The sequence below is a fragment of the Primulina huaijiensis genome, chromosome 2, assembly GCF_012295235.1.
Source record: "Primulina huaijiensis isolate GDHJ02 chromosome 2, ASM1229523v2, whole genome shotgun sequence".
Classification (NCBI taxonomy): Eukaryota; Viridiplantae; Streptophyta; class Magnoliopsida; order Lamiales; family Gesneriaceae; genus Primulina; species Primulina huaijiensis.
Genome location: NC_133307.1, coordinates 689,508 through 716,531, shown reverse-complemented (window position 1 = coordinate 716,531; position 27,024 = coordinate 689,508). Strand labels below are relative to the sequence as shown.

The window sequence follows — 27,024 nt, the reverse complement described above, 5'->3', positions numbered from 1 at the left end:
AATATATATATGAAAATCCCTGAAAGATTTAAGATGCCTGAAGCACAAAGTTCAAAACCCAGATAATGTTATTCTGTGAAATTACAAAGATTATTATATGGGTTAAAACAATCTGGCCGAATGTGGTATAATAGGCTAAGTGATCACTTGATGAAAAAGGGATTTGTAAATAATTCAATATGCCCTTGTGTTTTCATTAAGAAAACAACATCCGGATGCGTAATTATTGCTGTATATGTTGATGATTTAAACATCATTGGAACAAATAAGGAAATTCAAGAAGTTGTTTCATACTTGACGAAAGAATTTGAAATGAAGGATCTTGGAAAAACCAAGTATTGTCTGGGTTTATAAATAGAACAAAAAGAATGTGGAATATTTGTTCACCAGAAAAATTATACGGAAAATATCCTTAAACGTTTTAATATGGATAAATCAAATCCTCTGAGTACTCCAATGGTTGTTAGATCATTAAACATAGAAAATGATCCATTCCGTCCATGTGAAGATGATGAAGATATTCTTGGTCCAGAAGTACCATATTTAAGTGCGATTGGTGCCTTTATGTATCTTACAAATTGTACAAGGCCTGATATATCTTTTGCCGTAAATTTATTGGCAAGATTTAGCACATATCCAACAAAGAGACACTGGAACAGAATTAAACATATATTCCGTTATCTACGAGGAACGACAGACTTGGGACTTTTGTATTCAAAAGATGCNGAGATTATTGCACTACATGAAGCAAGCCGTGAATGTGTGTGGTTAAAATCAATGACTCAACATATCCAAATCTCATGCGGATTATCATTCGACGAGAAGCCTGTGATACTATATGAAGATAATGCTGCATGTGTTGCTCAAATGAAAGAAGGATACATAAAAAGCGACAGAACTAAACATATTCCTCCTAAGTTCTTCGCATTCACCAAGGAGCTTGAGAAGAATAAATGTATTGATGTTCGTCACATTCAATCAAGTGAAAACTCATCAGATCTCTTCACAAAGGCACTTCCTACGACAATATTCAGAAAGCACATATATAATATTGGGATGCGCAATCTACGAAATTTGTGAAGAATTGTTCGTGTCAACATGAGGGGGAGTTTACGTGACTGCACTCTTTTTCCCTTACTATGGTTTTTATCCCAATGGGTTTTTCCTATTAAGGTTTTTAACGAGGCAGTATAAAAACACGTAATGAAAACAATCATTATGATCATCATCACAAGGGGGAGTGTTGAAAATTAATATTTTAATATTGAATGTTGAATATTTGAATGTTGAAAATTAGGGAAAATTAGGTGTTGAATATTGAAATTTGTGTGTGATGATGAAGGTAATGATATAATTTATTTTTGGATTATTTGTAAAAAAATTTCTATAAATAGATCTCTCATTTGTGAAGAAAATCACAATTGAGTTGAGAGAAAAATATTATAAAGTGTGTAGTGTGATAATTTTGAGAGTTTGAGATTTTTACTTTTTATCGCAAATTTTTACTTTTTCACAACAGTAATTAAATTATAAATATTATTGTTGAATTTTTACAATTACATGATTACAAAAATTCTCCGTATACAATTAACAATGTAATTATACAAATTCAATAAAGATATTAACCATTTAATTATATAATTTTAAGGGAAAAAGACTAAAATTAATAATTTTATTTGTTTCAACCATTATTTATTGACATATTGTCTTAATTTTATATTTGAATCAAAGTATGTTTGGTGAAATAGTTGGTGAAATGGTCGCCTTCTAAAATCTACCTTCCCCTGCTCAGCTGCTTCCCATATTGAAGATTCAGATATTGAGAACGAAACCCTAACATTACTCAGAACTTCTGTGAACATGGATTCTATCTTCCTTCGTCCCAATCCATTGCCCCCTAAGCTTCAATATTCGTCTATTGCCACCTATTTTCATTCGCCTCGCAACCTTCTTTCACACGCTACGACGAAGAAATTCACGGTTAAAGCCAGTTGCAGTGGTCCCGTACCCCCGTCTGATCCTCCCAAGTCCTCCATTTTCAGCCTCAAAAGCGCCGCCGCATCAGTTATCTTCGCCGCTGCCGCCTGGGGTAGCTTTCCTTGGTTGCATGCCAAAGCCGATATTTTGTCGCCGCCGGTGAGTGTAACTGAAGAGCATCTTGATGAAGCGGGTTATGGGGAGGAAGGAACGAATGAAGGAAAGGAAGGTCCTTCTTCGAATTCTCCTCTAGCCCAGTTGTTGGAATCCAATTCGGAAGCCATTGACGCGTTGAAAACACTCCTCCAGCAGAAACTGGAAGCCGGCGAGGATGAGGAGGGTTTAGCTATTTTAAGACAACTATCCTCCGCTCAGCCTGAAAGTCTTGAATGGAAGTTCCTGATGGCTAGAGTTTTGAACGAACTGGGGAAAATTCAAGAAGCCCGCGATGCCCTCGAGGAGGTTTTGACAAAAGACCCATTGTCTTACGAGGCTTTGTTCGAAAACGCATTGTTGATGGATAAGTCGGGAGAAGGGGATGCGGTGATGCGGAGATTGGAGGACGCATTGAGCTTTGCTGAGACGGAGAACAAGGCGAAGAAAGCTAGGGATGTGAAGTTGATAATGGCGCAAATGCAGTTCTTGCAAAAGAATGTGGATAAGGCGTTGCTAACTTACGATGAGATTTTGAAAGAGGATCCAAATGATTTTCGGCCTTATTTTTGTAAAGGGATGATTTTTAGTTTGATGGATAAGAATTTAGAGGCCAGGGAGGAGTTTGCCAAGTATCGTGAGCTTTCGCCTAAGAAATTTGAGGTGGAAGGTTATTTGAGGACGCCATTGTCGCGTATGAAGCTTTTTGGAACCGATGAAGGAAATTGAGTCTTGATTTTTAAGTTGTAGAGTTGAGGATTGATGTTTCTAATAACTCTGGTGCATTTTCTGCTCCTTCCAGCTCAAGGTTCCGGAGACTATAGTTCGAATGGTTCGGGTAAAGCAGAGTCTTTTCTAATAAAGTTTCTGAGGAAATATGAGGTCTTTTGTTCTTGTTAAGTTATATACGACATACGGTGATGATTTTGAACGGACTAAATTCATGAGTAATAAATAAAACCTCTTAGTTTTGGATATATCTTTCACTCTTTACATTTTTGGGGTAAGTTAATTGAATATTGATGTCAATCTGAAGTTGGTGCCCTGGAAATTTTGTTTCATTGGTATAAGAAATTCAGGAATATTCTCAGGATAATCCTGTAAACGATAACATTATACAGATCAATATGCTCGGTCTGCTTTTACTGTCTAGAAATTTTTATATCTTTATTTGGTACCGACTTTATTAGCTAATGGTCGATAGAAATTGAGAAACTAATGCCGGCAGTCATAATAAAACCAAGACTATGGAGTATGGACCAGTTTGCCACCCTATGGCTAGTGTTTTATGGTATAGCTAATCGGCTGTACTTTACTAATCCTCTCTAGCGTTTTTATTTGAAATTTATGTCCCAGTTGTTAAGAAATATTTATTTCATTCTTATTAACTTTGTCCAGTTAGTTTTTATGGTCCCTTCATTTCATTGGAGTCGGCTACGTGTGCATACTAGCCTCTTACAGTCTATCCATATTTTTTATATTCAGTTTTAACATAATCTTCAATTGCTGCCACCCAATGATTTGGTTAGAAACATGTAGAAAAGGGTGTGAAATTTATTAGAAAAATCTTTATGGTAGACGCAGGAAACAAATGCAACAGCTAAAACATGCAACTGAAGTCTGAAAGAATAATGTTGTCTATATTACAAGTGACTGCCTGCAGTATAAACTATCCATTCTATTATTGTACAAAGAAACCATAACACCCACTGAAATATAACACGAACCGTATCTCATGTCTCAACGGTTAAATGTACATAGAATGCAACTCTGTATCCTAAATATGTTTCCTCAAAACCAGAGCCAAGCTTGCCACCATGGTAATTGACCAAGTAAAATCAACTCTCGTGTTTAACTTAGCAGCTGTTACCAACCGAAAAAGATTGACATGAGGGAAAATACTAATAAATTGAAGAAAATATTTCAAGGGTCTCACCATGACTTGTACCCTGTTCGTCCAGATTAGTTGTTGGAGAAGTGCTTGATGATGTGTTCTTAAAGCTGAGTCCAAGATTTTGACAGTTCCCTCCAATCGAACCTAATATCACAAGTCGAGATCGATTTTAGGTCTTTTTATTTAATTGTAGCCTAAACTAATCATTGCTATTGCCGAATGCCTGAGTCCATACTAGAGGAGTAAATCGATCGAACCGCTTCGTGAGCTTGTCTAGCCAGCTCAACACAAGCTGGATCGAACTTCAATGTTATGCCGGCAAGTTCAAGCTTGTGGCAAGCTCAAACTCAAGTTCAACTTTTAGCTGTTCAAAACCTTGTGAGTCAGCTCACAAACTTGTAACTCTTTTTTATAATTTAATAATAATAATAATAATAATAATAATAATAATGATAATAATATGTGTGTGTGTGTGTGAGTGATCTGAGCTTATGAACATCTCAATTCAAGAAAACTTGTGATTCCAAGCTGCGTTTGAGGCGGACTCTCTTTAGTTCGGGCTCTGTGAATCTAAGCACGAGTTCAATCTTAATCTTTTAGTTGAACTTAAGCTTAGGCTCGCGAAACTTCACAAGTTGGACTCCATGGCACACGTTGTTCGCACACTTATCCTCACTTTCTACCATAACCAGTGCCAGATTTAGTCGCTTCTTACTACTTCCTAAGCTCTGTAACAATTGTTTTTTGTGATGTTCTTACATTGTTTGTAGCATGGAAATGCTGTGGAATTGAGCAGATTATAGTAACCCTCTTCACATTCGCAAGCGAACGTGAACGGAGAGGTCTTGTTGCAAGTACCACCTCCACAATCAGTCCAGAAGCAAGCTATAAGCAAGAAAAACGCATCTTAAGCATATAAATCTACAATGATGATATGAACTTGTAGTGAAGTTTGAGAGTTTACTTACGATCGAAAATAGATATATTAGCTTCCTTGCTTTTGTTATGCACTGGGGATGGAATATTTGCACAGGTGTAGTTGAGTGTACCTATAGAACAGAATTGTATATCAGTCTTGAAATTAAGATAATATTTTTATTAAATATTTGTCAACATTGGATCAATAATTTCTACAAGAAACCAGTGGAGTAAACATAAACCCTTAAGCAATTGACTTTTATAGATTATCAAGATGCTCTACCAACTTAATTTGATCTGGCGTAAAACATTGACAATCTAAAACATAAATCATCGATTTGCACACTTTTTAATCTTGACGAAAAAGATGATTTGGATTTCTTCGTGTTCATATGATTTAATTTAATCTAATATTGATCGGCGATGCTGATATAACGGTAATCTTTACGAGTACAAACTATCCGCAGCATTGGTTCTCAAATCGAGCATCTATATCAAGCCTTAAGCCTAAGGGGAACAAGAATAATATGTTACACAGAAAATATCTCTAATAACCTTCAATCATTCCATAATTTTTCATCAAAATATAGAAAATGGATCTAAAAAAAACAGAGAATGGGAAAAATACTGTTCTAAAAAAAATCAAAGAATTGAGAGAACTTTTCATCAAAATATAGAAAATGGATCTAAAAAAAACGAGAATGGGAAAATACTGTTCTAAAAAAAATCAAAGAATTGAGAGAACTTACAATTGGGAATCACACAAGGCAAGAATTTTAAGTCGTCGTCGTCTTCAGAACGAGCTTGCCTCCATCCCCTCTCGCATGCACACTCGTACCCAAACGTGCCATTTTTAGAAACCGTGCAGTTTCCTTTCCCACATAAATTTTCTTCGCATGCATTGCCTATTGTCCAAAAGAGCAAAAACATTTATAAACAGTACTGTAGTGATATTAGATATCAAAAAAATTTCACAGTTTCATTCCAAGAATCACATATATTAATTCCAACTGAATTGAACTGAAGCCACTCCCAGATTGATGCATGCACACAAACATGTATGTGTATATATATATATATATGTATGTGTGTGCACGCGCGTATAGACTAAATTCGAATAACCCTCGACAAATTCATAATTTAACCGAATTGATTTCATCAAAGAGTAGCAAAAATGGTCTCTCTCAAAAGTTATGGAGCATTATTTTCATGAAAAAGATGACTGAAAATTGTAGAGATACAAACCAAAGAAAGGTGGCCGGAATGGATTAAAGACCGCAGTGGTAGCAGAGAACTGGAAAGCTAGCAAAATCGCAAGAAAAGCAGCGTAGTGAACCGTAGCCATGATCAAGAAACTGGAAACAAGTGCAAATTTTTTTTCTGATGAGGATGAAGTTTTAAAGTTGATTTGGCACTTGGAAAATTTCAAATGGAGTATTAAATTAGAGTGACGGTGGACGTTTGTAGTAGAGCGGAGTCACATGGTGTAATGAAAGTTGTTGGGGGTTAGGGGTAGAGTTGCCATTATTTTATTCATTTTTCCAATTTATCATGAGCACTTTACCAATCATTGACTGCCACGTGTTTTTCCTTTGACATGGTATTTTAAGATACTAAATAAATAAAAGATTTAAATCCTAAAACACTTTGGTTTTTTTGGAAATTCAGAAAAATAAGATTTACATTTACTTAAATAGGTTTTATGTTAAGTTTTGTTAAATGAAAACAAAAGGATTCTTTTGTAATTGTGAGGAGTATTAATAGATAATCGAGTCAGTTAATCACATAGGCCTCACTTAATTAATAACGGTTTTATATTCGTTAAACGAGTTAAATTATTCATATTTATAAAAAAAATAATATTTTTAACATAAAAATAATATTTTTTCATAAAATGAGTCGGTTGGATAGTCGTCTCAGAAAATTGAACAATGAGACAATCTCATTTACTCTCATATCGTGCACACCTATGTGAGCACCGATAAGGTGTCACTCATTCATTATCACAATAACTTGTTAAAAATTCGGTTGGGATAACAACATTGAATTTAGTAATTGTCGCCAAATCAATAGCCGTTGGTTAATCGGATAAGTTTTGCGTGGAATGAAGCTAAAGTGATATATTAAACACTCAAAAATGACTAAGTAAGAAAAATAGTTGGGTTATCAAGAGTAGTCTGATTGAAATGTAAATAACACAAAGATATTTATGGATGTTCGGATATTTGAATAACTCCTACGCCACATCTTCTTCTTCGTGGGAATGATGTTCAATGGAAAACTTTGGAGATTACAACTTTTGTAACAACCCGATTCAGTAAGGTTTTATCACTGCTTAATTGAAACTCATAATCTAGCTTACTTACTTGAACAACACTGAACGATACACTAACTCTCAGCTTATAAGTATTTCGAAATGAAAATATTAAGCACAAATTCATCTTCAATTATATTATATAATACTTAAGTATGTGCTAATAAGTCTTGAAAGCAGTTGGACTATTGAAAGTTTGAATATTTGAACTTATGTGATGATTTCAGATAGCCTAACTGATTTACAAATTCATTTATTTATAAACTTGGATACAACTGTCAGTAAAATTAAATATTATATATATTCCAAATATGATAGTCGTTAATCTCATTTTTTTCACGTCAATGTTCCTTCTGACAATTTGTACAATGTAGCTAATGCTCACGGATTTCTGACAATTCAGATATTGTTGGTACGGAAGACTTTATCCAATAATTCAGCTTTATAACTCTGAGTAGTCTAACCGATTCTTCCAAGAATATTTATTCATTTACCCAAGTATCTTTTAATCTAATTAATATTCATATCCTGGATATCAGTTAAGCTTCAAACGAATTTTGTATTTAATACTTTTAGTTTAGATCATGTTCGGTTTAGCTCATTATCAGCTTAGTTTGTCTCAGTTTGTTAAATCATCAAAACTCACTGAGTTATTTACGGAATAACAAATTTGTTAAATCATCAAAACCTAATAAATCTAACACAAGGAAAATATGTATTCCAGAATAATTATATTGAGATAACAACTCAACCATAAAATTTGATATAAAAAAATAATAAATAAAAATTAATCCGACGCAATCGTATTTTGTATCAAAGTTAACTTATAAGAGAGTAAACTAAATAATCCTATTCAAGCCCTGTCCTTCCGTAATTAAACTTAATATTAATTTTGGAGTGAAACACGTTTTGAAAATCTCTCTCTATCTCCTGACGTAGGCTTTCAAAATAACTTCAAACTTCATCAAAAATAAGTGGATGCAAAGGGATCAATTTGAAAAATAATTATTCTATAAATTATTTATCCATAAAAGACAACATCTAATAAAAAAAATTTCATTTTAATATGAAATAGCCTTTTGGCCACACACTTTTAAATAAGAAAACGTGAAACCAATTATTTTAGTAATTTTTTTTTATTATATATACAAACATTTTGTATATGAACACATAATGTTTGCTCAATATAATTTACTTAATTAATATAGTTTGTATGCTACTAGATTAGTTCGGAGTTTATTTAGTGCGCATGCTTCTAAACGAGTTTTTTTTCTAGCTCCCCTTTCCCACTCACGCTTCTCTTTATCTACGGTTTTCCTTTATTTTCTTGAAAATGAAATTTTAGGCAGAGTCTGAGATAATGACATTCGTAACACACAAAAATACTCCAAAGAATAAACTAATAACGATTAAGGCTCCATCATAATAATAAAAAAAATGATAATACACATATACAGTGGCGGAGCCACAATCCTTGCCACCCTGGATATGGTCCTGATTTTTTTAAAAAAATTTATTTGTAAATTTTTGTATAAGTTTGGATAAATTTGATATTAGTTCGGGTAGATCAATTTAAAATATTAAAGAATTTTAGAGTTTAAAATTCTAGCTCGAATAGAGTCGTATTCCTGGCTCCGCCACTGCACATATACTTGCAAAAAAAGAAAGAAAAGAAAAGGAAAAAATGAATTTAAAATTTGAAATTTCAGATCATACATCTATGGGCCACTGGTAATGGGCTTTACTCAAAATTGGAAGCAAGCTCTTTAATTTAGCAAATGACCCCAAAAAAATGTTGGAATAAGCTTCAACATGGAGTCAAATCATTAGAATTATTTCTTAAGTTCAATGAAACATCTATTTAATTTTGTTTTAGTTTTTCTATTTTTTTATTAAATATTTCAAGATTCAAATTCATCGTGCCTTTAATGAAAATTATATTATGACAGCGTCATTTGCATGTTTTTCATTTTTGATCTTGTTATCAAAACATTCACAATTTTAATTCATTGATTTTTATTTTTTTTTTCAATTTTAGTTTACTAACAATACTAATTTGTTGATAGTAACCAATAATTAAAAAAAAACGAAATATTAGTTTAAATACTACAAGCAATTGTTAAGCCAACAAAATGTAGCACGATAAACATCAAACAATAAATAAGTATATATAAATTAAATGTTTCAATTAATAATTTTCATGAATAATTTTTAAACATTTCGATTCCATTTTTGGTCCTCATATTTTATTTTATATATGTTTGGAACCGTCCCATTATTCTATATGCTCGTTGATATTTTTAAAAATCTAATTAAATATTTTGAATTTTGATAATTTTTTAAAATATCTTGAAGAAACATTCAACATCGTTGTCACATTATTTATGCTCACCCTCTATCGACATGTCAAATCAATTTTCAGGACCAAACAGAAACAAAAGAAAGATGTTGACTTGGTAAAGATTCAACGTTACCAAAATTTTATAATAAATATAAATATTTGTGAGATGAATATCTTAATTGAATCAATTTGTGAATATCGGTAGAGTTGATCCGTCTCACAGATAAATATTCGTGAGACCGTCTCACAAAAAACTTACTCAAAGAAAGAATCGCAAAAAAATAAATATACAATACCAAAACTACAAATTTTTTCCAATTATTAGTGTATCATACTCAAAACGATATTATCGACTAATTTATGTATTGCCAGCTTTACTTAGTTGTTGTTCAGCATCTTAATCACGTAAAATTTGACAGCAAAAAGGTACACAAAGACAAGATATACATTCTAATCAAGTGTAGCAAACCATGTGCAACTTAACAATTTAAATAATATTTTGAATTAAATAAATCCAACAAGAGAAGAAGATTGAAAACGATAATGATACAATTAATCAACCAATATTCCCAAATCCACATGCAAATAAATTATTTTATTGGTAATGATAATCAAATTCCACTGTTATATATCATAATATAATATATATGAAGAATAATTTAATTATGCAAAGTCAATTATATATATTTCATTGCCGATTAAATAATAAAAATGTGGAAAAAATTTCAACCAAGAATGCAACTAATAACTACCACGATTCTGGTTAAATTGAACTTTATTTATTTCTTGTATTATTTTTTTATCTCTCACTTAAAACATTATTCTGAGACGCATTACTTAATGTAAATAGGCAAAAATTTGTGTGAGACGGTTTCACAAGTCGTATTTTGTGAGACGGACCTCTTATTTAGGTCATCCATGGAAAAGTATTACTTTTTATGCTAAGAGTATTACTTTTTATTGTGAATATCGGTAGGGTTGACCTGTCTCACAGATAAAAATTCGTGAGACCGTCTCACAAGATACCTACTCATGTAAATATACACTCTTACACACACACACACAAACTCAAGCGATTTTTTTTTTAAAGGTAACTATTATAAAATATACATTTTTTACTTTAAAATTATTTAGTTGGTTATATTTATTTATAAAGAAATTTTATTGATAATAATTAATTTTTGTGGATCCCTTATTTAATGTATCCACATAAATGAACGTATATCATCGTCAAGGAGCAACAATAAATACAAATGTAAGGATAGGTGGGCACTTGACATGTCTTGGATCATGTTCGATTTTAGTTGAAAACTATTAAAGTTGTCAATTACTAGGGAAGGATCTCTCCCATGTGATCTCCTACGGCGGGCAATGGAGCGGGCTCTAAATTATTTCGAGGATTTTTTACTCGAAAAAATTGGATATCTCTTTCCCTTTTTGGGTTGTCAAAAATTTGTATGGGACGGTTTTACGGATCATTTTTTGTGAAACGATCTTACGGGTCGTATTTTGTGATACGGATATCTTATTTGGGTTATCATGAAAAAGTATTACTTTTTATGCTAAGAATATTATTTTTTTATTGTGAATATCGATAGGGTTGACCCGTCTCACAAATAAAAATTCGTGAGACCGTCTCACAAGAGATCTACTCTTTCGGGTTTTCTGTGAAGATTTCCAAACTCATGGGAAAATTTGTCATATTTAAATCCACCCCCATAATCTTACCCCTTCCCCATAGGAAAAATTATTTTTTTCAAACAAATAATTTTATAATACGTTAAATAAGTATTATTATCTCAAAATAAAAAAATTATATTATCTTAAATATTAAGATAACTATAAACAAAACCTATAAATTTACCTCTCATGGAGAAAGAAAAATAAATTAAGGGTCGTGAGGAATCTAAATTAGTATTGGGAAAGAGGCAAAAATTTGTGTGAGACGGTATCACGGGTTGTATTTTGTGATATGAATCTCTTATTTGTATCGTCTATAAAAAATATTAATTTTTATGTTAAAACTATTATTTTTTATTGTGAATATCGGTAGGGTTAACCCGTCTCACAGATAAAGATTCGTGAGAACGTCTCACAAGAAACATACTGAGATAAAGATTAGACAAGTTTCTTGAACCCTAGCAATTTCACATGCTTTTTATGTTCCTCTCATCAAATATTTATTCAATCCTTTAGTTTTTTCTAATATCATCCCCAAAGGGAACTCTCTTCCTTTTTCAGTTTTGTCGAATTCAAGCAATTCCAATAGTCAAAAATGGACGACTGAAAAATATTATCTTCTGAAAAGGTTTTGTCACTGCCACGATTAATTCCTTAATTCCTAATTTTTTTAAAAAAAATTATTATTATTTGCCTTCACATTATTCATGTAAAATATGTATGGTCTCTCCATAAAGGCTTTACAATATTCTCTATTTTATTTTATGTTATAATAAATTAAATAAAGAATTTACATCTAACACAAATTGTGTGATATCATTTGAATATGAAAATCCACAAAAAAAAAAGTCAATAAATTTATCTAGAACTAATTTTCAAGTATTTGATTAAAAATATAACCATCTTCAATATCCAAATTGACAAGAAATATACAAGAAAACCTGAGGTTTAAAAAATTTAAGAATATGATAAAAATATTATTTTCAGATATAAATAATACATAAAAAAATATGGGACAATAGATAAGAAAAAATTTAGATCGAATTAGCTGTATAAGTTGGTCTGTATATATTTTTGGTCTTTTAATTGTTCATCTTGTCCGGATTCATTTCATCGAAGTGCTGATTTGTATGGGACATTTCTAGGACAATATTTATATACAAGATGATTTTTTAATTTTTTCCAAAAAAAGAAAAATCTAAAACTCCATGATTCTATATTATTAGAATGACAAATGATTTCAGAATCACACAGCAAAGAAAGAGGTAAAAGTACAGTAAATTAGTTGTCATATACAATAATAAAATAGTGCAATTAATGATAAAGAATTATATATATATATAGAGGTGGGGAAGTTGCAGAAATATTACACGTTCTTTAGATTTCTCTCAGGAAAAGATTCACAGAGAAAGGAGATATGGGAAGAACTGGAAAATGGCTAAGAAATTTCTTGACAGGAAAGAAAGATAGGAAGGAAAAAGACATCAAAAATGGCAGCGATCACCAGAATTTTTCGGTTTTCAACGTCAACGAGCAGCATCCCTCCACTCCCTTAACTATCCCGCAGCCCACAACGCCGAGGGAGAAGCGGCGGTGGAGCTTCCGCCGCTCCTCCGCCACCGCGCCGGGGCGGCACGACTCGAACTCTCTGGAGAACATTGCGTTCACTCCTCATGTGATGGATCATCACTTGGAGGATGATGCTAAGAAGCATGTCTTGGCAGTGGCCGTGGCTACTGCGGCTGCCGCGGATGCGGCAGTGGCGGCGGCTAAGGCGGCCGCGGCCATGATTCAGCTGACCGCTGCCTCCTCCGAGAGGGTGAGCAGTGCAGTTGAGGAGGCTGCTGCCGTGACGATTCAGTCCGTTTTTCGCTCATATTTGGTATGCAGTTCTTGTAAATCGAAACTAGCTGTTTTCCAAAGTTTTATGTTAATAATAATAACGTTTAAAAAAGAAACATAAATAAAATTTTCTTTTAAAATATAATAAAATTAGCTCCACTGCTTTGATTAGTTGAAAAGCTGTCAAATTTAAATTTTAAAAAATTTATATAAAAATTAATTCTTTTTAGTTGTTCTTGTGTGTTTAACATTGGTTTTATATTTCTTTTTGAAGGCAAGAAAAGCTCTAAATGCATTGAAAGGATTAGTGAAGCTGCAGGCATTGGTTCGAGGGCATTTGGTCAGGAAACAGGCGAATGCAACGCTTCGGTGCATGCAGGCACTAGTCAATGCACAAGCTCGAGCTCGAGTTCGAAGAATGCTTTTCGCCGAAGATTCCAAAAACATCAACCAAAAGCAATTTAATCACAGAAGATCTACACAAGAGTACAACTTCACCAATTCATCTCAAGTGTGTATTCATTATTTAATGCTTTTCAAAATTCAGAGTTTTGGTTTATCTTGCATACTCAAAAACAATCCTTATGTTCATGTAGGATTTTGACAGAGGGCTAGAAGAGAACATCAAGATTGTGGAAATGGATCTTGGCAACTACAAGCCAGTTGCAAAACCAAGAAACAGCTATTCGAGCCAACCACAAACCGAAAAAACCGAACACCGAATCTCCATTCACCGTGCATCATCGGTTAAACACGATCATCAACAGATTTCGCAGTCGCCATCAGCTTTAACTGATATAACCCCACGAACGTGCAGCAACCACTTTGAAGAATGCTCTTACTGCACGGCACAAAGCAGCCCTCAATGCTTCAACTCAGCCATGTCTAAACTTGAACACCCCACAATCCCATTTTCCTATGCCAGATCAGAATATGCAGATTCCCTTTACAATGAGTATCCCTTTTACCCCAACTACATGGCCTACACCGAATCTTCCAAGGCTAAAGCGCGGTCACATAGCGCCCCCAAGCAACGGCCCATTGAGCCGTTCGAGAAGCCTTTGAGTAGGCGGAAGCCTTCACTGGAAGGGAGAAACGTTCCAAGGGCGGTTAGGATGCAACGATCATCGTCTAACCTCGGTTCAAATGCTCAGAATTATCACTATCCATGGTCTGTCAAGCTTGATAGATCAACAGTTTCACTCAAGGATAGCGAGTGCGGTTCTACTAGCACTGTGCTTACTAACACGAACTACTGCAGATCCCTCATGGGATTCGACGTAAGTAATAGTATCCATGTTTATATTCCTCGTTCGAATTCAAGATCTTGATAGAAAAAATTATTCAATAATGTTTACGTTTATTGTTATGACTGCAGGTTCAAGGAGCAAGATTCTAGCTAGTTTCTTGGGGGGTGAGAAATGTGAACCAGAAACCATCTGGGTTGCTGCAAAGATTAAGAGAGAGAACTTGTATAATGCTGTTTGGGGTGAAATTTTTTTACGCTCTTGGTTTGATTTTGTAATGAGGGACCATTGTTTTGGAGCTCTTTGTATGTAATTTTATTTTTGATTTCTTGGTTAATTTAATTGTTTATGACTCAGTTTGCGACTTCATTTTGTTTTTAAGGGAGGATTGAGAAGTAATTACATTTAGAAATTTTCATTGCATGATGAGGCTGTAATTTGTGTTGATAGTAGTATAATATTTTACATCAAATATTAAAGGAAAGTTTGATTGATTTTGATTAAAGAACATCATCATACAATTGGATATATACACCCAGCTTGACTTTAAACTAAATATCATAATTTGTAAGTTGTAACTTTCACATCGCAAACCCGAAAATCCAGGCGTGAGAGGAGCATGCATTCATGTGCTTCTGCAGGTAAATAGCAAAGGAAACACAAATTTCAAAGTTCTAAAAGATAGATCAAAGCATCTTCTACAAGTACATCAATCTAATCCTTGTTCCTCAACACTAAGGAATAAGTCTTGTCCAACTAAATATAAAAGATGAACCTATCAACATAATGCAAGGAACAAACTGCAAGTCAAGCCAAATAGCCAAGTTTAAATTTAAGGGCTCCTTTGATTCCTACCAGATGATGGCCTTAGACATCCACAGAACGGATTCTTCTTACGCTTTCCGCTGTTTTTCTTCCCGTTGTATATAAAATCCCTCAGAATAATCGTTTTGTTATGAAAGAACTTGTTTCTCCCTTTGTTTGTCTTCTCTTCATCCAATTTCAACAAGATGTACTGAATTTTTTGAAGCTCAAGCTGCAACCTGCCAATACTTTCTGACCCTTTCCGTGCCTGTTCTGTCACTTTCTTTCTCCGCATTCTGGCAGCCTCTTTCAGCTGAGGGGAAGTTCGTCCGCTGGGAGACCGTGTCTCTTGTATAGTCTCGACAAGTTTTCCGTTCAAATCCGCCAGATGTACAACGGTTTCTTCAGCTTCCATTAGTTGATCATGCACAGTTTCGAAATCAACATTCTTTACATTTCTACTCGTTTGACTAGTCTCCAATTTCCTTATCAAGCTTTTAACTGTCGTGTGGAGACACTCCAGCTTCTGTGCATCAGAGGAAAGTCTCTCTAGAATCCTTCTGCTGTTTGCTTCTCGACTGAGCTCACTCATTTTCGTTGACACCTCCAACATATCCATGCCTAGCTCTTTCTCCATGTCTGAATCGGTTGATGGAGGCTGTGAATTCCGATTTACATCATCAAACTGATCGTAAACAATATCCTTTTCTGTCATTTTGAATGACAACCTCAAAGATTCACCAATTGTTTGGCCTCTGTTTCTATCCTCAGCCGTCTCCCACAACTCGAGCATTTGATCTGAAGCTCCGACATTACCTCTCTTGACTTGGTCTAGAGGAATATCTTTCACTAGCATCCCATTACGAATGTCAGAGGTTTTGGTTCGTATTTTCTGCAACTTGGGAGTATCACTAAGCTCATTTCCTGCATACCCTTTCTTTCTTGTGTGCTCATGTTTGTCTCGACCCAAGCTATGATGTCGTTTTGACTCCTCAATCTCGCCCATTGCTGGCTCAAGATTGGTATCCGAGTTAGATCTCCACCTAGAGATGGGCTTGTTTGTTTGTTCCATTAACTTTCCAACTGCTTTAATTCTCATCTGCAGGCTTTGCAGACATAATATTCCCTCAGGAACTGGGGAATACTGAGCTTCAGGAAATTCTCCAGATATACTTATACCAGAATGAGCAGTAGTTTCCAAACACTGCAAAGATGAACAAAGTTCAAGTGCACACAAGTCAAAACAAGCCAGTGTAGTAAGCAGAAGGGGCATGAAAGATAAATGAAACAATTGTGATGAATCAGTATCTGATAAGAGCGAGTATTACCTCTGCCTTTTGACTGTAGGCTGATTCACCTTTGGTTTGGAGAAGTGCCTTATTCTCAAGGAACGTGATATCATCTCTCAGCAAATCAACAGCTGGAGTATATGCAAAAAGTTGTGACTTTAATTCGCCTATCTGACTCTCCAACAAAGAAATGATCCCTTTCATCTCTTCAATCTCCATCGATTTAGAAGAACATTCATTCTCAAGATCTTGACATGTTCCATTAAGATCGTGGACCTTATTTTTCAGAAATATTTCATTGATAGAAGATACTTGAAGATCAATATAAAATGTTGCTGCCTCTGCCTTCCATAGTTCAAACTCATTGCTCTTATCACGGTGAACTAAAAGTTCAGACTCTAAGTTTTTGTTGACCATATGAAGACACTCAATTTCTTTTTCCTGAGATGAATTCTTCTCGGAAATCTGAAGTACGGTCTTTTCAAGATTTTCCTGTATCTGATGTGACTTTTGAACATCACTCTGCAGCTCATCTACCATTTTAGACAATGATGAGTTCAAATTTTTGGAAGCTTCAAATTTCATTTGTGTGTCCACGAGCTTTTCTTCTGTTCGAATTAAACTCTCCTTGCCTCGTAAGAGTTCCTGCTTCATCAGAGCATTATATTCGTTTAATCCTTGCACCGCCATCTCCAACCTATGGCCAGAATCTTTGAGAAGCAACTTTTCCACCTTCAGCAACTCAAGCTCCTCTCTCAATGTGCTCTTTTCTTTTTCAAAGGTATCATTGAATTCGTGTTGTCTGTTCAGATCTTCAATGAGTAACTTCACTTCTTTAATTTTCTGATTCCCAAAGCTCCTTAAAACATCACATTGATTGACAGTGGCTAAGAATTCAACTAGTACCGTATCATTATGCTGATCCATCTTACTTTTCTCTCCCTGAAGATCAGCAATTTTCTTCAGCAAATATTTGTTCTCGTGATTCATTTGAGAGTACAGTTCTTGCAAAATATTGTAAAGTTTATGCAAATCACCCTGTTTGGCACAAAGGCTCCCCAATTCAGCCTCGAGTATGGCCACATGTTGGTTACCCTCATTCATACTTAGTTTCAATAGCTTGTTAGCATCTTGGAGTTCGTCGTTTTCTTTCGTGACCACAACAAGCTTCTCAGCTGTGACTTTGAACTCATGCTCCATGCTCATTTTCTTCGACTCGATTTGTGTCCCCATGGATTCCAACTGCTTTAAAAGAACAACCAGAATTGAGTTCTCAACCAAAAGTTTCTGCTTATCATCCTCGTGTTTAGCGATGGATCGTTTCATATCCTCGATGTTTTCAAGAATATTGTGCACAAATATTTGCTCGTTTTCAACCTTGTTATTGGAAGAAGAGGGTCCAAGAACAGCTTCGAAAGCCTTGAACACTTGATATATACCCAATCTTAGACTTTCTATTTCTTCCATCAGTAGTTCAGTTTCCACTTGCTGCTCAAGACTTTCACTCTCCAGCTCAGAAATAAGCTTTTCCGCTAATTTTGATGCCTCAACATGCTTTTGACACTCAAAAATCAGAGAGTTATTTTTCTCTTCCATATCTTTTACGAACTTCTGCAATATGAATATCTCAAACTGGGCTTTCATAGCTTTATCAAGTTCCTCTTCAAATTCCTTCTTCTTCCATTCATTTTCTTCTTGCAGGAGATGAATATTGTTTTCGAGTCTAGCCAACCTTGTCTCACTTTGGAACTCGGAGATTGTTCGTTCTTGCTTCTCGACACTCAGTGAAACCTTCAGTTCTTTCATTTCTCCATTCGTGACTTCCTTCTCCTTCTCTAGATCAGCATATTTCACTTCCAACCCCATAAATCTTTTCTCGAGGCTTTTCAGTATTCTCTCTATGTTTTCCAACTTCAAAACCAGGGTGCTCCTTTCCATCAAAAGATTAGACCTTTCATTCTTCAGCATTTCACAGATTTCTTCAAGACCTTTAGCTTTTTCCTTCAGACCTTCAAGTTCAACTTTTGTAGCTGAGAGAGAAATCTCAAGAACATAATTTTTTTCCATTAAACCATGCATGTTCTCAGTTATAGCCTGCAACTGAGACAAGAGAGAAGCTTTCTCAGCAACAAGCGTGTCTTTTTCACCACGGAGAAATTGGCAAGATTCTTGCAATTCTGTCTCCATTAAACGAGAGCCCTCCAGCTTGTCATTCAAATCCGACAGCGAGCTTTCTACAAATGCTTTTTTCTTCAAAAGTTCCTCCATGTTATCCAGCTTTATTGACAGAATTTCTTTTTGATTCCTGTCCTCGTCACATATTCGTCTTAGCCTCAAGTTCTCATCCCTTAAGTTCTTGACCGATGTCGTGACACTTTTCGGGTTCAGACCTGTTTCTTCCACCTGTTTAACTAATGCCTGGTAGTTCCTACTCAAGCCTTTGATCTCGTCTTTCAAGCGTAGAATTTCCTCCTGAAAAGAATCACTCAGACTCATTTGATGTGAAACTTCGTGTTCGAGCCTCTCCTTCATCTCCCTTAAGCTAACAATCTCATTTTGCATGTTCTCCATACTAACATTTGATGACAGGTTTATTTCATTCAAACAACGATTTTCATCGCCGGTCTTCAGAATTTCCTCTTCCAAGCCAAGTTTGCATGATTCTAGATCCTTTATTTTCAGCAGCCTGTTTTCTAGCTCCATTGCAAGCTTTCTCTGATCATCTTGAGATTGAGTATGCAAATTTTGCAAATTCTCGAGAATGGCTTCCATTTGGGCATGTCTGGAGTTTTCACCTTGCAAATTCATCTGAAGTTTCTCCAACTCCTCTTGCTTCTCAGTAAGCTCTCGATCTTTTACTGCTATCGTCCTCGTTAGATTATCTGCCTCGGCTCGCAGTGACTGGTTAGACATCTGCAATAGATTAGACTTCTCTTCAGCAGTTTTGAGTTTTTCAGTTCCAATCAGGACTTCGTTATTAAGGCGTTTAACATCTTCTTTGGCACTAGATATATCTTTCTCGAGTTTGGCTATTATCTCCAAGCAGCACTTGTACCGAAGAGTCGATTCTTCCTTCTCCTTGTTTAGATCAGCCAAAGCCTTCTTTAGCTGAGATACTTCATTTTCAGCTCTTTCTGCTTGTATCTTGAGCAGTGTGGCTTCATCTTCGGCCGCAGAAATTACGTTCTGCAGATCTGATATTTTTTTAAGACACTGCTTGTACCGATCATAAACTCCTTCCATTTCAAGCTCCAACTTTGAGATTTCATTTTTCAGAATTTGAGCTTCATTTTCTGCTTGAATTGCTCGTTGGTCATATCCCTTCATATCTTCTTGGAATCGAGAATACTTTGATTCCAGGTTAGATATATTTTCCAAATACATCTTCTGTTTGATCAAACCAGCATTTTTTTCCACCTCTAACTGTATAAGTGCTTCCTTCAATGTCTGGACTTCAAGTTCGGCTTTGGTGGCTTTCTCGTCAAATCTCGTCGAATCCTTTTGCGCATTTTCGAGCAATTCCTCCAAATTCGATAGCTCTCCGAGACACCGTTGGTACTGGAGGAGGACATCTTCTTTTTCGGCTTGAATATCAGTAAGAGCTTTCTTCAAGTCCTGAACTTCGCTCTCGGCTTTTCCAGCTCTTTCAGTTGCATGAAAGACTTTATCTTTAAGATCCAAATTTTCATTTGACAATTCAAGGACTTCATCAGATTTTGAACTCTGGGCCACTGCTTCATTATGACCGAGCATTTGATATATCTGTTTTAAACCCTTTTTTCTCCCTTCCACCTCTGAGCCTTCCATATGAAGTCCCAATACATCCTCGAGTGAATCACCAATTTCAGGAAATGAATTCAGGGGAAGTTGTGTTTCAGGTGTGTTAGGATCTCTTTCACGTGCGGAAGATTTCACAGGTGAATCGTCAAAAAGTTCGAACGGTACTTGGTCAGGAAATGCCTTTGCAATTGTTCGATGAGCATGGCGAAGTTCCCCAGTTGCGTGATTATATCTTTCAGCTAACGCACGGTAGGCTCGGTAAAACTCCTCCACTAATTTCATCAACTCCGGCCTTTTCTTGTAGTACATTTCAGCCCTTCTCGCAAATGAATCGGCGTCTTCTTCAATGAGCTTGATCATGGATTTGACTTTGGCATCCATGTCTGTTCAAGCACAGAATTTTTGGATTAGTAACTGACATAACCCAAAGCTAAGGAACGAAAGTGTTCAGAATCGCATAAAAGAAACAAGCATCAAAAACAATGAGAAGACAATAAAATATATATTTGCAGCTGCTTTCTAGAACTAAATCAAGAGATTGTATAAATAAAATTTATTCCAATCAGCAAATGGAAAGCTCTGAAACCAAGAGCTTGAATCTTCATTTTAGTTAATGAGAAGCAAATTGTGAATGTGGTCTCGTCTATCAATGGAAAATGCAAAATGAAGTCAAGCATTACTCTAACAATCCAGATTTCTGAATAAAAAATCTTTTAACATCGCAAAAGATCGAGAAAGTGTAGTAGAAAGTTGAATAGATATCATGCAGAGAATTACCCACCTTTCAGATTTTCTTGAAGCCATCTCGAGTTTTTGGGGCTTATATGGCTGTCCCACCACCAAGAATATAAGCGCCTGGATTTGGACTGTGATAAAGTTTCCATAACTCACAAGAGATAAAAATTGTACTTCTTTAGACCTCGAAAAGCCTATGAATCTGGCCAGTATCAAAATCACTCCCCGTACTGTATAAACTAACTTGCACCTGAACAAAAAGAACACAATGCAACCAAATGCATCAAATTTTCATTCCATGCTTTCTAACAATGATCTTTGTCACTCAAACAAACAGATAGTCAGATGCATAAAAAAATCTCATCAACACACTTCTTTACGATGATCACTGATAGAAAATCAAGGCATTCGGAATAACCTGAAAAGTAGCAGCTGCAATAAAAAATCACATCATCACACTTTCTTATGATGATGATCGGTGATAGAAGATGGACTCTCAACTTAATGGCGTGGAAGCTAAGATATGTGAGAAACCTGCACCAAAAAGTAAACAATTATATTGGAACAGCTTTAGTAAGATTTATCATGAAAGTAGGTAAATATAATAGAGAAAATAAAACAAAGAAAAAGAGCTAGTGAGTAGATCAAATATATACTTACACTGTCGAAACTACTTGGAGAAAAAAAGAAATATCGTGAACTTAGGATAAAATTATTCAGAAGTTTAAATAATAACAGATATACAGAGAGAATATGTAAACAAAATCAAACCTTATCTGCATTTACCAAACAAAATCAATCAAAAAAACACATATGAGACCATCAGCCAGTGCACAAAAAACTTGCAAGAAAAATTGCACTGATTAAAGATTTTCTGGAGGTGAAAAATAAGCATATCATTTATCAGCTCTTTCACTAACTCTTGGTGATTTGTTCGTGGAAAAAAGAGAGATTTACATTGAACATATTAGAACATACTTGTATGCGATCTAGTAAAATGTAAACAAAGGCAAATAAACTATTCTCCCCTGAATAGAAATTGCAGAGATCAGGGAAAACACACAAATATAAAGTGAAACATAATTTTAACAAAGAATCTAGCTTTCATGCCAATGAGCTTCACCTAAACTGAAAAAATGAATCATCAGCATAGTTCATTCAAATTAACAACACATTGAACAGAAAAATTGCACGAGCCCACATTCTCAAAAACATCAAAGACCTGAATCAGATAAGCGAAACATGAAAATAGCAAATGGGAAATGGGCTTTCCAGAAAATATCCAAAGATTAAGTCTTGGCAAGAAAAAATCATATATTTTGAGCAAACAAAGACTAAAACTTACAAATCACAAAAGCCCACTTACAATATTGATTGCTGCTGTTATGAAAAGCACTTCAGACAAATAAATCACCTACTTCACCCCATTTTTCACACCGTCCCGTCATCAAACGCCCTTCTCGCCTTCAATCTCTGAAGGGCAATTCGCACTTCGTTCAGGCTTCTGCTTTTGTTTGGTACTGCGTCAGTATTCAAACTATGCTGAGTGAAAAAAGCACCACATGTGTGTGTGTATTGTACGTATATAACTTTACATATACACACACCCCTTTTCCTTTGCTTTGAATGGAGGCATGTGTCTGGAGGAGACGAGTGATTTCATGTAAATGTGAATTAGGGATTAAAAAAAGAAATATATATTATGATTTCTTTGAATAGGGAATTCTGCAAACGGACACATGACTCGGTGTAATTTGATGTCAGTTGTCTTCACTTTCTTGGGTTTAGAAAATGCTGTGTACTCATGACTAAAGCATGACTGTGCACAGTGCAAAGGCTGCAGTCTCCCAGCTTTGATTAACATCTTTAAAAGGATTTTCCAACAAAGAACTCAGCTCTAGAGATGTCAATGGGACGGGTATGGCTAAACCCAAGACCCGCCTCATGAAGAAAACTCGGATCCATTACCCGCCCCACCCCAATTAAATATTCTTCGAACCCTCCCCACCCTGTATACGAAATGGGGCCGGGTAGACCCGCCAGACCCATGAGACCCGAATTTTTTTTATATGAAAACAGTAATCTTCTTATCACATGATTGAATTATGAAACAAACAAGCCTCTAAATATAACACAATAGAAAACTAATTCATATCTACGACCACACTTAATAATAACAAACAAATTATTTTCATAACATAATGAATTACATAAAAAAAGAGTTACTAGCTCTCAAAAAAAAAAGACTTGACATCCCCAAAAATAAATCATAACAGAATTTAAACAGATCAATATAAAATCAGCGAGTAAGCATGATTTCAGACACATTCTTCAGTATCATCTTCTTCTTCATCAAGAATGGTGGGACAAGTTGGTAATTACTTGAAGAATTACTTACAAAATTAAAAAGAGAAAGGACATTGAAAATATAAAACTGTAATTTAAAACCGTAAAAAAATGTAATTTAAAGAGAAAAAGTACAGTAACGAAATTAAAATGAAAGTACAATAACAAAATAACCTTCCACCTCACCTCACAACCATCTTCGTGAGCACATCAATGCCTCCAAAGTCGTTGGATTAACCCTACTACGATGAGGACCAACTATTCTTCCACTATTGCAAAAGTAGATTCAGATGCAACAGTTGACACAGGAATATCTAAAATATCCTTTGTCATTTTCTATAAATTTGGATATTTGACCACATTCGTCTTCCACCAACTAAGAATATCAAAATGTTGAGTTCGTGGCAAGACAATTTCTTCCAAATATATATCCAACTCGGTTAGGGATTTTGACGCAGCTTGACTTGAACTTGAAGCCACAAATTTATCATACATATCTAAAATATTAATATCAGATGCATCAATATTAGAAACAGACGAAGTCCCATCAATCCCTGAACCACCACTATTTTCCAATGATTTTTTGGTCTTGGATTGGTAATCTACCAATAAATCACAACAATTTTGTCGAACTTCATCAATTTTAGATTGTGATATTTCTTCATAAATTAGGGGAAAATAAAATTCAACAAGCTTTATCTTATATTTAGGATCCAATACAGTAGCAACCTCCATCATAATATGACAATTATCCCAATATTTATCAAATTTATCATTTATATCCACATATATGGGGCGGGTATTATAGAACCCATGACCCGCCCCATACCCAGATGGGTCTAAAAAATTGGACCCGAGACCCACCCCATGACCCATTTAGTATACCCAAACCTGCCCCAAACAGGGCGGGTCCATTGCGGGTCTGGGTAAAACCCGGACCCATTGACATCTCTACTCAACTCCTCTTCTTTTCCATTGTAAATTTAATATGTTGATTGAATTAAATTTTGAATTGGATTATATTATTTTTAAGTCTTTAAAAAATTATATACCATAGATTCATAACGTAAATTTCCCATATGGAAGTTAGTCACATAGTTTTTTAAAATAAGTATCCAATATGTTAAGTTAATCACATAATAATTAGAAAAATAAATAAACATATGGTACAATAAAACCGATATTAATTAAGACAAAAACTTGTGTGAGACATTCTCACGAGTCATGTTTTGTGAGACAGATCATCCATGAAAAAGCATTACTTTTTATGCTAAGAGTAATACTTTTTATTGTGAATAGCGGTAGGGTTGACCCGTCCCACAGATAAAGATTCGTGAGACAGTCTCACAAGAAACCTACTTTTTTTAAAAAGACATTTTAATTTATCGTTTTATATATTTTGATTAATGATATTTTTTTCACCCCCATTAATGGATACATTTTCTTTTCTTTTCTTTTAAATTGAGAAATACCATTGACAAATTAAACCATATTCGAGAGACAAGCCTCCCTTTTAACAGGACATTTTATGAATAAAGGGATAGGGAAAAAAAAAACAAATGAGAATGTTTTCTGGGATGGGGTACGACCGTACATTAATTAAATTTTTAGAAATTTTTAAGGTAAAAATATGTATTCAAAAAATTATTTGAAATTTTGCTTAAATTTAAAGTAAAACTATGTATTCAAAAAATTATTTGAAAAAGTTTAAATTTGCTTTCAATTGAGCGAGAGAGCCTTCACCCTCAACCTAACTCGGATGCATCCTATTTGTCTTCTAGATGATACACCAAGAAATCCTTTAAATCACATTTATTAAAAATAAATTGCAATAAATGACATATATATATATTTCAAAATTAAAAGAGTTTCTAATGGCTCATAATAGATTCATATAAATAATTTGAATAAGTCATTTTCGTAAAACGAGAACGAATATGGAACAGTTGCTATAGAGAGTCATTGGATAATGGTATTTTCTTAGGTCTAGAGATGATGATTTGAATAAGTTATTTTCGTAAAATGAGAACGAATATGAAACAGTTACTATAAAGAGTTACTGGATAATCGTATTTTACCATGTCTAAGTTGAAACATGAAACTACATAATTCACCTATATGGCTATAAAGTAAAGGGCAAAAACTAGAGTAGAAAATATTGGTGGTGAATTTTAAATATGTGCCGCCCCTAGTTCAAGTTTATCATAAGTTTCTATTTAAAAATAAAAAGATTGTGGGGTCTTAATTTTGATTATAAATTGAGTTCTTTACGAGAAAGGGATGGTACAAGACTTTTTCGCCGGGCGTAAAAGTTTGCTTTTCTTCATGTTAACTACATACATAATAATTTGTTATAATTTTTTCATTTATTTTCGAGGTTATTTTCTTGATATCCATAGAAATTTGTTAATTTCCAAATAAAAATAATGTGTGCGATAATATCAATAGTTTGATTTCTCCTACCAACACTTTCTTTGGCGAACTTGTCACACTTGGTTTGCCTAGTATGATTTATATGATTAACTTGATTTGCAGATTATTGCGTTAATCCGGAGATTCATCCAGTGCTCACCAAATGGAGATACTGCAGGTTCACATGTCATAAAAAATGAATCAAGATTTTTGAACCGATCTTTAATCAAATATAAATCCAAAAAAATAAAAAAATTAAGTGATATTTTCCCATTTATGAGTGAAATATAACGAGAAAAATAATTGAAATAGTTCTTTTTAACCTTTTGAAAAGAAAAAAAAAATTTATTTCTCACCACTTAAAAGTTATATCGACGCTATAATTATTTAGGAGATGCACTTCAAATTTGTAAATTTAAGCTATTCTTTAGGGTCCACATGGCATGTGACTAATTTTTTTAAAATCGATCCTATCTAGGTAATTTTTTATTATATTTTTTGAGTAATAATTGTTTTATTTTATTTTGATTCTTCAGTTAAATATATCTAGGTAATTTTTTATTATATTTTTTGAGTAATAATTGTTTTGTTTTATTTTGATTCTTCAGGTAAATATACAACCATAAGTTAGCAATGGCCTACCTCAACTACACCAAAAAGCCGTTGAATTCCAATATTCAAATAATTGTCAGGCTAAACATTTTGGATTTTAACTTTTTTTAAAAAAGTATCCACCTTATTAGAATGTAATAATGGTTTATATTAAGAGAGTGGGATATACGTAACATTTAGAATACTATACGTTTTAAAATATTGAAGTTGCAGCGATAAACATCTTATCATATAATTGATATCGAAGTCAAAATCATGTATTTGATTATAGATTTCAAGGATTTCAATCATCAAAAGAAGATTTATTGAGATACAATAATTGTCCCTATTCATATAGTGGTCTACACATGACATTTGGTCTGTAATATGATTTAAAAAATTATAGTTGCATCATTATCATATATTATAACTTTTTTAACATTCATACTATAACTTTTAACGAAATGATGAGTGTTAAATGTACTATAAAAATACTCAAAAAAAGCCTAATATTTGTCTTTGATGTTATATTTTTCACGTAAAAGAAGGATAAAGTTCAATATACATATGATTTTTCAAAAACATTGGATTTTCGAAATTCATTAATTTTATATATTTTTTTGAGTTTTTAGAGGGTGCTATATGCTATTTTTTAATTTAATAACACATATAATGAATAATGATTATTGACACTATGTTCT

The 27,024-nt window shown here is 34.1% G+C and overlaps 4 protein-coding genes across 5 annotated transcripts; 2 read left to right on the top strand and 2 right to left on the bottom strand.

Moving 5' to 3' along the window:
* The first annotated feature begins 1,735 nt into the window (after positions 1–1,735).
* Positions 1,736–3,109, top strand: LOC140962884 (protein SLOW GREEN 1, chloroplastic-like). The gene has a single exon (XM_073421949.1). It carries the CDS (start codon positions 1,861–1,863, stop codon positions 2,857–2,859), a length of 999 nt encoding a protein of 332 aa, XP_073278050.1. The 5' UTR covers positions 1,736–1,860; the 3' UTR covers positions 2,860–3,109.
* Positions 3,110–3,753: 644 nt separating this feature from the next.
* Positions 3,754–6,406, bottom strand: LOC140962888 (uncharacterized). The gene is made up of 6 exons (XM_073421963.1): positions 6,188–6,406; positions 5,692–5,847; positions 4,993–5,073; positions 4,784–4,909; positions 4,067–4,168; positions 3,754–3,993 (listed from the first exon to the last, which is right to left on the bottom strand). The coding sequence occupies exons 1-6, from the start codon at positions 6,285–6,287 to the stop codon at positions 3,908–3,910; spliced, it is 651 nt and encodes a 216-aa protein (XP_073278064.1). The 5' UTR covers positions 6,288–6,406; the 3' UTR covers positions 3,754–3,907.
* Positions 6,407–12,442: 6,036 nt separating this feature from the next.
* On the top strand, positions 12,443–14,858 carry LOC140962875 (protein IQ-DOMAIN 19-like). Its single transcript, XM_073421938.1, has 5 exons — positions 12,443–12,542; positions 12,670–13,159; positions 13,394–13,630; positions 13,716–14,399; positions 14,498–14,858. The coding sequence occupies exons 1-5, from the start codon at positions 12,505–12,507 to the stop codon at positions 14,516–14,518; spliced, it is 1,470 nt and encodes a 489-aa protein (XP_073278039.1). The 5' UTR covers positions 12,443–12,504; the 3' UTR covers positions 14,519–14,858.
* Positions 14,859–15,012: 154 nt separating this feature from the next.
* Positions 15,013–22,807, bottom strand: LOC140962863 (protein NETWORKED 1A-like). Of its 2 annotated transcripts, none has more exons than XM_073421927.1 (5): positions 22,320–22,807; positions 21,393–21,508; positions 21,021–21,224; positions 16,499–20,622; positions 15,013–16,374 (listed from the first exon to the last, which is right to left on the bottom strand). In XM_073421927.1, exons 3-5 carry the CDS (start codon positions 21,121–21,123, stop codon positions 15,199–15,201), a joined length of 5,403 nt encoding a protein of 1,800 aa, XP_073278028.1. In that variant the 5' UTR covers positions 21,124–21,224; positions 21,393–21,508; positions 22,320–22,807; the 3' UTR covers positions 15,013–15,198. The 2 variants fall into 2 exon arrangements, with proteins under 2 accessions (XP_073278028.1, XP_073278019.1); XM_073421918.1 differs by having other exon boundaries at positions 22,341–22,807.
* Positions 22,808–27,024: the final 4,217 nt, after the last annotated feature.

Bases quoted from the DNA above. Each gene is read 5' to 3' on its own strand.
- LOC140962884 (XM_073421949.1), top strand. From the start codon at position 1,861: ATGGATTCTATCTTCCTTCGTCCCAATCCATTGCCCCCTAAGCTTCAA.
- LOC140962875 (XM_073421938.1), top strand. From the start codon at position 12,505: ATGACAAATGATTTCAGAATCACACAGCAAAGAAAGAG. The intron at 13,160-13,393 runs GTATGCAGTTCT...TTCTTTTTGAAG, and splicing joins CCGTTTTTCGCTCATATTTG to GCAAGAAAAGCTCTAAATGC. The intron at 14,400-14,497 runs GTAAGTAATAGT...TTATGACTGCAG, and splicing joins GATCCCTCATGGGATTCGAC to GTTCAAGGAGCAAGATTCTA.
- LOC140962863 (XM_073421927.1), bottom strand. From the start codon at position 21,123: ATGGAAACTTTATCACAGTCCAAATCCAGGCGCTTATATTCTTGGTGG. The intron at 20,623-21,020 runs GTGGGTAATTCT...GTGCTTGAACAG, and splicing joins GCTTCAAGAAAATCTGAAAG to ACATGGATGCCAAAGTCAAA. The intron at 16,375-16,498 runs GTAATACTCGCT...TCATCTTTGCAG, and splicing joins CCTACAGTCAAAAGGCAGAG to TGTTTGGAAACTACTGCTCA.
- LOC140962888 (XM_073421963.1), bottom strand. From the start codon at position 6,287: ATGGCTACGGTTCACTACGCTGCTTTTCTTGCGATTTTGCTAGCTTTC. The intron at 5,848-6,187 runs GTTTGTATCTCT...TTTGGACAATAG, and splicing joins ATTCCGGCCACCTTTCTTTG to GCAATGCATGCGAAGAAAAT. The intron at 5,074-5,691 runs GTAAGTTCTCTC...TCTGTTCTATAG, and splicing joins GCCTTGTGTGATTCCCAATT to GTACACTCAACTACACCTGT.